Genomic DNA, 14,645 nt, shown 5'->3' with positions numbered 1-14,645 from the left:
TTAAATACTATTTTTAAATTTTTATGATTTCTGACCACTAAACTACTATATTTTTAAATACGATTTTTAAATTTTTATAAACCTGACACATATCACTTAATGGTTGGATCAAAATATTAAAAGTTCATACACCTAAAAGGATAACGTTAAAGTATAACTTTAAAAATGCTAGATACTTACTTTTAACAAAAAATTCTTTAACACTTAAAGATAACTTTAAGTATAGTTTGGACACTTATTTCTATATTAAGTTTCTATAAAATATCACGTAGCTCTGAACTAAAAATATAACGCCGGTGAAACTGATCTTACTTAAAACCCTTGGACTATGATTTTCAATCTTTATTTTCCCAGTGGCATGTCTTCAAACCTAGCACAATCATATAGTATCATATCTGCAACCAAAGATGAATGTACGGTTCACTAGTAAGGAGCACACTGAAATCAGATTGAGGAATTGTTCTTATCTGAAGAACTCACAAGATTAATCAGCCAATGTTTGAGCAATTCTTGAATGAACAACTAAAATTTCTGTTTCGGGAGACCGGAAAAATAAGATAAAACATCTTAAAGACTTCTTAACCTCAAAAGCTCTAGCACTGCATACACAATCTTCAGTTGGACTACACAGGCAGGATCCTTAACTAAGCCAGCACAATGAAGATGGATGCCATGCACAGCTTCACAAATTCGGCATGCTAGGGACAAGTTCTGCTGCTTTCGGTGTTTCTAACCGGGTTAAAATAAGGATGAGCCTGTGCATGACAATAAATCATCTAATAAGGAAACTCCTTGGCGAGATTATGGACACGCTAAAAGATAACGTTATTGCTAGGTGCCTACAGATGCACTGCACATATATTATCTAAAAGTTGGGTCCAGTAAATACAGAGGTGTTCTTCAATAGGTTCATTAAGATCAGGAGTAGTGTACCATTGCTTCTTTTGCAGTTGGCCTTTCTTGATGATCATATCGAAGCAACTTATCAAGGAAGTCAATGGCCTTACAAGAAAAACAAGTGCAAGTTAAAGATGGAAAACAGTATAGAGAACAATCTGAATATATAAGAACTTGCTAGATATACTACCTCAGGTAACGCCAGATGTTGATTCTCAGCATTGATGAACTTTGTCCAAGGTTTTCGACTGTGCCTGCATCAAGAAAAGATTAATTCTCAAATGGAAATAAAAGCACTTATGCATCATCAATTTGACTAAAAGATCATATGCCAACCTCCCAACAAGGGCTGCGAGGTGTGGATCCAATTCTATGCGGCACTTATTCAGATAAGCATTTAATTCATCTGTCCCGAGAACCTGAGCAGGAAATGAAAACGCTTGAGAACAATAGGGATCAGTTTTATTCCTAAACTAAAAGAAAAGACTCTCGCCCAAGACCTCAGCAATGCATTGTTGAAGAATGACATTTCTCAAGAAACAGCACCAATAATGGATAGGAAATGAATATCCGAACAAACCTCCACAAGATAAGGATGTATATGGTTATGCTTGTGCATTGTTACTTAAAAACCCCACAAATTCACATACCTTAGCTATCTTGACCAGTTGATCATAATTATCATGCCCATAGAAGAATGGCTCCTTCCGGAATATCTGCATAGCACAACCTTAAAAAATAAGCATCTCAAGAGAGAGGCATCAAAAACCTTGGTGATATATCAAATTATGATCCTCCACAGTTTTCTGCTACCCATGGATATATATATATATATATATATATATATATATATATATATATATATATATATGCAAGCAGATCAAGATACACTCATCTATGGAGATATTCTACCCCATTAAAATGCAGGACGGTAACATATTAAAGGGTCCTAGGAGAAATAGATTCCATTTGCCAGATTGCCAAAAACCATATATTGAGGATAGCTTTTCAGCTGTGAAATCATGATAATCAGGCTTTCCAGAACATATGTCCAGGTCTACTTGCATAAAGCCACACAGTGATAAATATATAAATTATTTTGATATAACAATGATTTAACAAGGATCAATTTTATAAAAATATTGTAAACTTGTACTCGATTTAAAAATTTGTCTAAAGACTTAAATTATTTTTCAAGAAACTAAATGTCAAAAGTATGTTTTAAATGTTTTGGGACATTTAGACAACTAAAATACTCTCAAAAAGAAAAAAACAGCTCAATTTTTTTTAAATTGGAGCAAAATTTTAAAACCAGATCTAAGAGTTTCGAAACTCCTTAGACAAAACCTTTATAAAGGTTTTAAAACTCCTATAAAAGTTACAAAACCGTCATCAAAGGTTTCAAGACCCTTATAAAAAGTTTTGAAACCTTTAAGCTGAAACGGTTGAATTTTTTATACCTGCCTAAAAGTTCGAAACCTCTTCGAAGGTTTCGAAGCCCACTGTGCAAGTGAACATTAAATGTGTGAATTAATGCCTCCCAACGACTCCAAACTCCCTCCAACAACCTCAAACGGCTAGAAAACCTTGACAACATATAACAGGGGTCTTGCAACAGTTAAACGACAAGAAAGCCATTCCAAACTTATTTCTTTCTTTCACATTGAACATTAACTTATTTTTCATTGTAATTTTTATTCTAATGATCTTGGGTGAGGGTAATCTTACATTGTGCAAACAGTGAGGGTTTAGTCTTTAGTTTGCTCATTTATATTTTCTCTTTTGAGAAAGTGTGTATTCTTAAGATTTTGAACTATAAAGTGATTTGTAAGGTTACACATTGTCCTCAAAGGTTGATCAAACTTGAGAAAATACTTAATGTGAATAGTTATGGTAATGGATATAGATTTTATTGACGAAGTTGAACCACTCGCTCTAAATCATTTATGTCAATTTTTCTTTATTCTTAGTAAAAGATCCCACCATTTTTTTTTTGTCAATTCAACCCATTCTTGGCCACATTCTTGATCGATTGACTCAACACACTAGTACATGAGGAGAATTTGATATACAAAGAACCTAGGTAACAATTATGAAAGCCTACCTCAAAAGAAGTGATCTAAGCCTGAAAAGGTAAAATAATCTAAAGGTAGCACTCACCATTCCAGCAAACATACAACCAAGGCTCCACAAGTCCAAAGAGTAATCATAGTCTTGCAAATCGACAAGAAGCTCGGGACCTTTAAAATACCTGCAAACCAGGAATGAAGTACAAAGGAAAGAAAAATAACATATCAATTAATGGAAGGTAATTTTTTAATACCAAGAAAGCTTGACACTGAAAACACACAAGCTGATAGATTTACTAAAAATGGTAACAAGAATTATGACATCGGTTAAAATGATTGTCTTTTAATAACACTCTCAAACTAACATATGGCCACAATTGAAAATAAGTCATAAGTGACATAACATACAAAGCAGCCTTAGCTCCTATGAAGAATTGTATAACAACTCTCTACTCCCAAGGTTTTCCAAACTTTTGTCCTTTATTTATTCCAATCTTATTTCATTTTTAAAATACGGTGTTACATGATATTTACCCCTCAAATGAACTGAGGAATGCATGTCTTGGAGATTGCCTCTAGCTCCATGCCACTGGTATTCAACTCTAATATTTAAAGTATATGCTACTACAACAGCACTGAGCTTCACCTGTTTCTCTTATTTTTGACACGAACCATATGTAATGTGACCTCAGGTTTCATGGTTGTGTTCAACAAATTTGAACACCGTGAATTGACAAATGAAAAAGCATTTCCTCAAAAAAGTTAACCAATTTTTTTTTTGATAGGAATATCAGGCCTCATTAAAAAACCCTTCTTGATTAATGGAGCTTGATAGTAAGCTCCTTAATCAGCGGAAGGAGGAAAAGAGTGCCTTAAAAATTTTATTACTCAAGCGAAATTACATAAGATTTAACAGTAACTCCATTCTGTATTACAGAAAAACTTAACAACTCTACTAACAACCAAAACCCTAAAACTCAAACAAGAAAAACCATTGAAATAGCCTAACAATCAACCAATCCCCATCTTTGCTAAACTATCTGCCTCCCCATTACACGCCCTTGGAATCAACCGAACTGAGTGCACCCTTTCCGAGATGAGTGATGAAATCTCTTTAACTAATGGCAATATAAAAACAGGGGCCAATGCCGGGGACTGAATCCATTCCACAGCCGACTTACAGTCAGTCTCCACAATCAACCTTCCAACAGGAACCCAACAAGAAGACAGAGATTTCAATGCCTCTCTTTATAGCCTTCAACTCAACAACCGGCGGGGGACCTTGACCTACATTTTCTGAAAAAGTCAAAAGAGTGTTGCTATTCCAGTCTCTTAAAATACCTCCAATACCTCCATCCGTGCCATCGAGTCTAACAGCTCCATCAACATTCATCTTCAAAAATCAACAGTCTCCAATACCATCTGCAAGAGATGGATCACCAATCAGCACATCCTCCTGAATGGGAAACTTAGGGTACTTGGCTAGAAACCATTTAGATAACCTGAATCTAATAATAAAAAACAGAGACATCCTGTCAAGGGGAGAACCTTCGAACACCATTGCATTCCTAGTTTTCCAAATCGACCAAAATACTACTCCCTGAATAAATTTCCAAATCAACGAATTCCCCCTCAGCTCACCCCAGGAACTAAGCAAAGAATGTGGGTCCTTTGGAAGTACTAAGGCTAGATCCCAAAAGCTTGCTATTTTATTCCATAAATCCCAAACTACATAACACGAGATAAATAAATGTTGCACTGATTCCACGTGTTTCTTACAAAAAGGACAAAAAATTTCATCCCCTAGTTGCATTCCTCTGTTCACCAACTCTTCTCTCACTGCCACTTTCTGATGAGCTAGCTGCACACGAAAGCTTCAACACGAGGAGGAGATAATCCCAACCACACCCCTTTTAACCACAAATCAGTACCCCCAGACACCTTCCCTAGTGCATTTCTGCAGGATTTTACTGAAAACAATCCATCCCCACTTGCAGACCAAGAAAGAAAATCTTCTACTGAATCTGCCAGTTTAAAATCCTTCAGTTTCGTCATCAATTCCAGCCACTGATCCAATTCCCAGTCACACAAATTCCTTCCGGTTTCGATGTTCCACACCCAACCGTTCGAATCGAAGCTACCAAACTCAGCAACCTTACCCCTTTGTTTGTAGAAAGCACATACATTCTAGGAAATAGATTTTTTAAAGGGAACTCGTCAACCCATGTATCTATCCAAAAAGAAATAGACTTTCCATTTCCCACTTTCAACTTTGAATATGATCTGATACATTCACCCTCCGAGTCATTCTTCAAGAAATTGTTAGCAATACCCCTCAAAATCCAAGAAGATTTGGGAGAAAAAACCTTCCTAATAGACATGGTATTACAACTAACCTTGTGCTTGCTCCGTAATACACTTTTCCACAAAGTATTCTTTTCATTGGCGAACTTCCACACCCATTTACCCAAAAGGGCCCGATTAGAAAGATTCAAATCAAGAACACCAAGACCACCAGAATTCAGAGGCTTGCAAACTGATTTCCAATTCACCCAGTGTATCCTCCTCTTGTCCTCATTACCCCCCATAGAAATCTGGCCATTAATGAGTTGAGGTTCTTACTAATTTTGCAAGGCATTCTAAAAAGAGATAAGAAAAATATTGGTAAGGATGTTAGCACCGACTTCAATAAAACTGTCCTGTCAGCCATTGAGACAAGAAGCTTTCCACTCGACAAGTTTGGAGCTAAAATTCTTAAAGACTGGATCCCATAGGGCTTCTGACTTTTTCTTAGCACCGAGAGGAAGTCCCAAGTAATTTGTTGGAAAGGAACCAATCGAACAGCCCACTGCTATTGCCCAATCTGTTAAGACTTCCTCTTCCACGTTAATACCAAACAACTTGCTCTTAGCTAAATTTAGATGCAACCCTGCCATAATTCTAAAAATCCTCAACACTCTCTTGACATTTTTAATCTGGGATAGAGATGCTTGACAAAAAATGATCAAGTCATCGACAAATTGGAGATATGACAACCGAACAGAGTTTTCGGATTTCCCTATAACGAAACCTTGGAAAAGACCCCTGTCTACTGCTTTAGTTAACATCAAGTGAAGCAGCTCACCTACAATGTTAAACAGAAGCGGAGACAAACTGCACCCTTGCCCAAGTCCTTTGGCCACAGGAAACTTTTCCGAGGGAGACCCATTTACAAGAACCGAGATTGAAGCTGTTGATAAACACTGAGATATCCACGACAACCATCTCTTACCAAAACCCATCTCTGACATTGCTCTCATTAAAATTGGCCATTCAACAGAATCATAAGCTCTACGAAAATCTACTTTGAAAACAACCCCTTGTAGCCCTTGTTTTCTCCAGTAATCAATCCTTTCATTTGCGATAAAAGCACAATCCAACAACTGTCTCCCCGGTATAAAAGCAAACTGGAAGTGACTGATTATATCACCAACACAACAACTCAGTCTCCTCGATAAAACTTTAGAGAGTATCTTATATAAACTGCCTACAAGGCTAATTGGTCTAAAATCCTCTACACTGTCCGGATTTAGCTTCTTCGGAATGAGTGTGATAAAAGCATGATTTACACCATGCTCCCATTTCCTTCCAAAATAGAAATCTTCAAAAAATTTCAACACATGCTCCTTTAAACTTGGCTAGCATTTTTTAAAGAAGCCCATGGTGAAACCGTCTGGTCCTGGAGCTTTAGAGTTGTCTGATGATGCTATAGCCTGCCAAATTTCCTGTTCTAAGAAGTGCTCTTCAAGCTTGTTAGACTGTTCCCCTGACAACTTAGCAAATTCCAGAAGTAATTCCTCCACTTCCATTGTTGAATTGGAGTTGTAGGCTGCCTTAAAAAATTCCGAAATATGTAACTTTAACTGTTTAGGATCTGAAACCACATTCCCATTTATCTTCAAGCTTAAAATTTCATTTCTTTTGCTTATGTTCAGCGCGGACAGATGAAAAAACCTTGTGTTTCTATCCCCATCTTTAATCCATCTAGTCCTTGACTTCTGAAACCAAATGCTTTCTTCAATCTTATATAGCCTCCATAGATTAGTTCTGAATTGCAACATCTGATCCCACTCCTGCTTCGAAAGAATTCCATCTTGAGCTTTAAAGTCCAGTTCATTAATTTTCCTTTCTAAATCAGAAATAGACTCAGAAATCCCAAAAATTTACTGCTTGACCAATTTCTGATTGATTTTTTTGTTCCTTGTAAAATGCTGAAAATTCCCCTTCTATTATTTCTCCCCCTCATATCAACCATGGAAGATTTAACCAAGTCCTCAAATCCTTCCTCCTGTAATAAATAATTAAAAAACCTGAATGGTTTAGGACCCCAATTAACAGCTTTATCCTCTAATGAAACTGGATTATGATCAGATAAGGATCTCGGCAAAAGTCTTTGCACTACATTCGGAAAACAGGTCAGAAAACTCCCAGAGATTAAGAACATGTCGAGTCTTTCCCAAGTAGAATCTTCTCTATTATTACACCAAGTATACCTTCCTCCCACCATAGGTAGATCAATTAAATTTGATTCTTGTAAGAAATTTCTAAATATATCAATAGAATGCCAGTTTTGAGACTTTCCCAACTTCTCAGCCGGATCGAGATACACATTAAAGTCCCCCCCAATACACACTGACACATTTTGAGCAGAAACAAACTCCAGCAATTCCCTGAAAAAATCTTCCCTTTCAGCTTCAATGGATGGACCATAAACATTGATAATCACACACTCTTCACTTGAATTCCTGAACTTGCCAAAAACTGCTATGAATCTGCCATTTAAGTGGCTGTTGGAGACTTCAAAATCATTGCCATTCCACATAATCATTAATCCACCTGCAGATCCCACTGCTGGAGCAACAATTCCTCCTTTAAGAAATCTCCCCCCTATCCTTCTCCTAAGAGCCAAAGAACAACTTTCTATTTTTGTTTCTTGAATGAGAAGAAAGCTCGGCTTATTCTTCTTTACCAAATTAGCTACAGCTCTTGATTTTTTCTTTTTTCCCAAACCCCTTACATTCCATGAAATTATTTTGACATTTATCATAACGAGAAATTTAACACCAAAGCCTTAAAGCTAGTCAACAAAAGAAATCTAATCCCCTGATTTCCCCCGTTTCCTACTTTCTGCCAATCCTTCCTCAAAATTTATAATTCTATCCAGAAAAGCCTTCTTCCCCTCTTTAAAAGATATCCCCAGTATTTTTGCTGACTTCCCATGTGGCTAATGCCTCCTCCAAGAACAGCGAGAATGTTGAAGAATGAACAGTAGGGTAGCTAACCACATCCAAAGCATCTTTAATCAAAAGCCTTCTCTTTCTTTTACTCACTCTCCCTGCCATAGAAACAGGTTTAGATCCAATAAAGAACTCTTCTACTTTCCCTGAATGCTGAGAAATATCCACTGTTGAAATCTGATGAACACCAATTTCCTCATCAATGGAATTGGATCCTACCACCAAGGAATTTAGATATGATTGACAGCTCAAAAGAGGGTTTAGAACTTTCCTGTTTTGAGCAACCAACTCCCTTGTTTGAATTCCCCCATCCTCTTTGCCTAGATTAAACCAAACCTTTCTTACCCTAGATCTTCTATATACTCTAGAAACATTTCCTCTATTCCTCCTTCCTACTGGGACGTTCCTAGTGCACAGACTTCTTGACAATTGATCCAAAGGACTCCAACTCCTTAAACCATTTGAGAAAGACTCCTGATTGGCTCCCAACACCTGAATTCCAACCTTTTGTACTGGTACGACTTCCCATTCCACCTTTGTTTCCTCCATACTTGTTTCTTCTTTGCCCAATATAACTTCTTCCTCTAACCCTTCATAATTAATATTTTTAGAAAACCCTCTACATTGAGACTGAACTCTGACATTTGATTCTCCAGCACTCCTTTTTAAATTGGAGTCAAGCCTAGCAGGAACCAAATTCTGCGAGTTTGATTTCTCCAAATCTGTCTGCTGTAGATCACCTAGCATGTCCACCCGAGAATCTTTTTGTTTACCATAGCCCAATTTTATTAAGTTAACAGCTGGCCCAGCTGGAGAAAATCTCATATTATTTGAGGTGAGCTCACTAAAGTCATCTGACTGGCCTTTTTCACTACCATAACAGAAATTATTCCTCAACCCGAGGCCCAGATATTCCCCTTTTAAATTCAAATTTTCTTCTGGTATTTCTGACACCCTTTCTCCACTAGGTTGACCTTCTTCTACCTGCCACAATAAATGCTGACTCTTACAGCCGCCAGCCACAGCAGTACATTCATCCCCTTCCAACCACGTGTCGACTCTACCTCTAGTATCCTCAGCTAATATGTCGAGCCTACCAACCCGTCCTGAGCACCGATCATCTCCCTCCTCTGATGCTACAACTTCCCTGTACACTCCACCATCGTCCACCACTGAATTCACTATTGAGAAACCATTCTGTTTCATATAAACCGAGCCCCGATTGATTTTAACCAAATAAGATCTCCCATACGCTCCAATTGTGACTGTTTCTGGAATATGATAAGGACTAGCCACCCTCAACAATGCCCTTGCAACCTCCATATCCTCTATTCTAACTTTCGAATCTTGAATGCAAATCAACTTCCCCTACCTTGAAACAAATTTTTCCAGGAACAGGACACTCCAACATAATAAGGGGATTCCAACTAGTTCGACCGAGCAAAAAGGCATCGGTAAGCCTTCCTCATTCAGAAGCATATCAAGCCGTTCAAACCAAAATGACAATATCTCCAATCTACTCGACCACGCCTCCTTTAATTCTTCCATTGAAGCAAAGGTTAAAATGCAATAATTCCTTGCATAATCCCATTTAGCTAACTTGACTTTGATCCCATCACTAGCCAGACCCTTCATCACTAGATCCAAATCGAAATGTGTTTTAATGATCCCTGTCAATGATCTTTTCACCCTCTTCGATTCATCCGAGGGAATGTGCATCTCCCACAATTCCTCAGCCCCGATTTCTTTCTAGGAATCCCCTCCCTATTTTCTTTGCTCACCGGAACTTCCCTCCTCCCAACATTGGAGGCTAACGCATCCTTATATGATCTTTCATCTCTCAATCGATAAAAGGACTCATTATCGACTTTTCTTCTCCAATTTCCTTCCTTATACGACGTATCTTCTTCCCTTATGGAATTTCTACTGGCAACTTGCCTAGGCCTCTGCTTCTAACACTTAGCTACCCCGACAGATATTTTCTTTCCATCAATCCAAATACCATTTACATTGTCCACCGCCTTCTTCAATCCTTCCTCCTTTGCAAACTGAACGAAAGCAAACGTATGGTTTCTATAGTTCGATTACTAGAACTACTCGGAATGAAAACTCGCAATACACGACCCTGTTGTTGAAAAATTTCCTTAACTGTTCTCCAAGATACTCTCTTGCTCAGATTGTCCACAAACACCGTCCAATCTCACCGAAGGACTGAGAACCTAAGATACTCTCTCTCTCTCCAGCTTTCTCTCTGACACTCTCTCTCATCGTGACTTTTTGATACAGTTATACAACTCAATGTAAGAAGCAAAATTTTCGATGTATAATTTATGGTAACACTACCATAATTTATGTAAATCAACTTCAATTTCCATCTTTAGAGTCAGCTATCCAATTGAAAAAATAAGGCACTTTTGGTAATTCTATATTTAAGACAGATAAGTAGTTTTAATCAAAAGGTTGTGGGAAGCAGACTGTTAGAATGTATATATATAAGCCATTTGAACAACTGAGAACTTTAAATGCCAATAAATAAACATACCTCGAAGCGACACGAACATTATATTCTGTCCCTGGATGATAGAACTCTGCAAGTCCCCAATCAATAAGACGAAGTTTTCGTTGTTCATGATCAATCATCACGTTATGGGGCTTCACATCTCGATGCATAATGCCTTGTGAGTGGCAATAATCCAATGCCTAAAATAAAGACCAACAATGCTTAAAAATTGAATTGTCTTTACTAAGAACATAGGAAAATGTCAAAATTAACATTTTCTTACAAAGATATCTAGATCTGCTAAAATATTTTGAATCCGAGGCAAATAATCATGTACAAATATAAACTAAAATACAAAAAACTGCGATTAAATTACAAAAGGTTCTGCAGACAACAGATTCATATCATAAAATAGCAATTGTCACAATTGACTATGACAATTAACTTTTGCAATCTTTCAATCATGACAGGCAGAAAAGCAACCAGCAAAGAAATTTAATAATGTTAGACATCAATCGCAATAGGAAAGAGTCTAGGCGTTAAAACAGGAAATATGGTAGCATCCACGAGATTGCATATGTATACTCATATAAGATCCTTCAGATCTATGGTATCTGTTCTCATATAAGATCAATTCAAATAAAGAGTAATAATTCAAAACATGAGGGTATAATCTCGGACACTAAGTGTACTCAACCATAGATCCATCATTCAGACATACTATTTTTTTTTGTCACAAACACCAACAATAATCTCTTGTCAAAATGGTATTATCAAATTGCAAAGATGACAATTTCTATGTATTTCTTAAAATTAGAGCCAATATGGTGGTTCACAAAGCTAATAATCAAACTGCCCGAGCATGTATTGTAGAAGGTATGCTAAAGAGACTCTTAATTTTCCCTGAAGTACTTGTATCAGACAAATATTTGCACATGGTGTATGGGATATGATCGGTCAAATAGATTGCAAGAGAGAGAAGATTGAGTATAACCATGACGGATATACAAACTCAAGTTTATTTAAGAAAAACATTTCACGACATGGAAAATGGCTACATTTAGATCTAGTTTGAAGTTTAAACAAATGAAATATACTTCTATTTCTTTAACCAAGAAGCAAGGTACCATAAAGAAAGGAAATCATCTCCCATCCCCCACCATGCCCTCTGACCTATTACCTAGGTTGAACTTAAAAGTTTTACTGCAACAGGAGCTCCAAGACAAATGAAACATACCTTGAGAATATGAATATGCACGTCATTTCAACTTCATTTTCAATGTTAATGGCATTCCAGAATAAACAAAGGAACAAGAAAAATCATGTATTTACCTTCAGAAGTTCATAGATATAATATCGAATATCATAGTCAGAAAGCGTCGGATAAAGCACTTTAAAATCCGTATTATTTACATATTCAAATATGAGACTTGGAGTCTTAGATTGTTGATCCCTAACTATATCCAGCAACTTCACAATATTGGGTCCTCCACAGAGATTCTGCAGTATTTTAATCTCCCTCTTAATCTGCATTCCAAACAGTTATATTTAATCAAACCAATTTACATAAAAACTAAAATCAATTTTAAGTAATATAAACCTTCTTCTTCTTGACCGGTTTGAGAATCTTGATAACACATTTCTGGTTGTCTGTAATATGAACCCCTTCAAAAACCTCACTGTATTTCCCTCTCCCGACTTTCCTCACCACCTCGTAATCATCCTGTTCGCTGCAAAATAATAATAATAATAATAATAATAATAATAATAATAATAATAATAAAATTGTACTCAAATCAATCAATTAACCAATTTTTTAATACCTAGCCGATATAGAACAAAAAAACTAAGATTCAAATTCACAAAAACGAAGCACCATTATAGAACAAAATTTGAACTATTAAAATAAAATGAAATAAAAATACAGGTACTATACTTATAAAAAACAAAGAAAACTTCGTAGATACAGAGCAGAGCAGGAAAACAAAAATACCCCCATTGAACAGTGAGGAGCTCGTAGTCCCAATATTCTCTAGGACGAATAACGTTGACATCGGCGTAAATCCTAGATTTAGAAGGAGCGCCAGGGCGCCTATTGGATTTTCCGATCTTTTGAGCCAGGGTTTCGGTTTCTTTCAGCTCCGTTAACCAAAGGCTTTTTTATGGTGGTGGTGGTGGTGGTGGTGTGGGAAGAGAAAGTAAGAGGCTTAGGAGACGATTCGACGGAGTAGATAGAAAGAGGGAAGAGAGGGGAAGATGCGGAGAAGAGAGAGAGGTGAAGACGGTGATGGCGATGGTGGTGGTGGTGGTGGTGGCGGCGGCGGTGGAGAGAGATTATGAATTCAAGGACCTTATGGGCCGGTTACAGCTTGGATTCTCACGTACAAGGAGGGCAGGTTTTTCTCTTATTAAACGACAACGTATTGAAGGGATATGTGAAAATTATATGAACTTTTACTAAATATATAGGGTGATATATGAATTTTTATTTTGTGTAATTTTATATAAGAGTGCTTAAATCATTCTATTCGAAATACTTAGATTCATTGATTCTTCTAAAAATTATTTGATATTTTGTTTTTGAAATACCTGAACTTCGACGACTTATGGAGAAATATAGGGAAAAAATAGAGATCTTCACATGGCATTCATTGACATTGAGAAAGCATATGATAGCGTACCCTGCGATACGATCTAGAAGACCTTGGAATTGAGACGGATCCAAACTGCTTATATCCGGGCGATTCGTGATATGTACTGTAGATCTACTACATACGTCAGGACTACAGTTGGCAACACCGAGGCATTTCCGGTGGAAATCGGACTCCACCAGGGGTCGGCTCTTAGCCCTTACATCTTCGCCTTGATTATGGACGACATCTATTGTACGACACCAGACAGTGTGCCATGGTGTATGCTTTTCGCTGACGACATTGTCCTAGTTGCTGAAACAAAAAATGAGCTGAATAGTAGACTGGCTACCTCGAAGACTGCTTTGGAAGAAAAAAGTCTAAGGATCAATATTGAAAAGACAGAGTATTTATGTTCAAACTTCAATGGGAACCAAAACGATGAAGATGTAGAAGTTTGCATCGAAGGACACGTGTTCCCCTCAAAGGATTGTTTCAAGTATCTAGGGTCTATAATGCATAAAGATGGGGGTGTAGATGATGACGTTACACACCGTATAAAGGCGAGATGGCTAAAGTGGAGGGCTGCTACTGGAGTTTTGTGTGACAAGAAGGTGCCTCTAAAACTTAAGGGAAAATTTTATAGAATGGTAATAAGACCAACACTGGTGTATGGATCAGAATGTTGGGCTATCAAGAAGGATCACGTAAGGAGGATGGAGGCTGCAGAAATGAGAATGCTTCGATGGGTATGTGGTAGGACTCTGTGGGGCATGACACCAAACTCTGCAATTAGGATGTCCTTGGGGGTGGTGCTGTATCCGAAAAATTGAGGGAGGGAAGACTACGGTGGTTTGGGCATGTTTTTAGGCGACAATCGTCGGATGCGGTCAGGAGGGTAGAGTCGATTACAGTCGACGGTGCCAGAAGGAGAGGACGACCAAGGAGGAAGTGGATAGACTGTTTGAGATCTGATTTGAAGGATTTAGCCCTTACCGAGGACATGACCTCTGACAGAAAGTATGGAGACTTAAGACCATGGTAGTCGAGTAGTGCGGACCACAACCATAAGGTGTAGCATCTATGTCTTCTTTTTTAATGCCTTTTGTAGTAATTTCCATGACTTCTACTTTTTTCACGGTTCTGTTATTGGAATTTATGAAGGCTTAGAACTAGGGTAGCGGAGTAGTGTTACCTTAGTTTAGGTTTTAACCCATTTGACTTTTTACCTTCTCGTAGCTTGGTATCACTGACTACTGTGTATCCTTCTCTT

The 14,645-nt window shown here is 37.5% G+C and overlaps 1 protein-coding gene across 1 annotated transcript; it reads right to left on the bottom strand.

Moving 5' to 3' along the window:
* Positions 1-449: 449 nt before the first annotated feature.
* On the bottom strand, positions 450-12,902 carry LOC120166918 (casein kinase II subunit alpha-like; the record flags this gene model as incomplete). The annotated part of the gene is made up of 10 exons (XM_039176082.1): positions 450-755; positions 934-1,002; positions 1,088-1,151; positions 1,234-1,316; positions 1,548-1,613; positions 3,058-3,148; positions 10,785-10,942; positions 12,075-12,269; positions 12,343-12,472; positions 12,736-12,902. Coding segments are annotated over 10 exons (1,080 nt in total), but the record flags the coding sequence as incomplete, so codon positions are not given.
* Positions 12,903-14,645: the final 1,743 nt, after the last annotated feature.

The sequence above is a fragment of the Hibiscus syriacus genome, unplaced genomic scaffold (assembly GCF_006381635.1).
Source record: "Hibiscus syriacus cultivar Baekdansim isolate YM2019G1 unplaced genomic scaffold, ASM638163v2 tig00111650_pilon, whole genome shotgun sequence".
In the NCBI taxonomy this organism is placed as follows: Eukaryota; Viridiplantae; Streptophyta; class Magnoliopsida; order Malvales; family Malvaceae; genus Hibiscus; species Hibiscus syriacus.
Note: the sequence above shows the minus strand (reverse complement) of the source record. Positions and strands in the feature narration are given on the sequence as shown.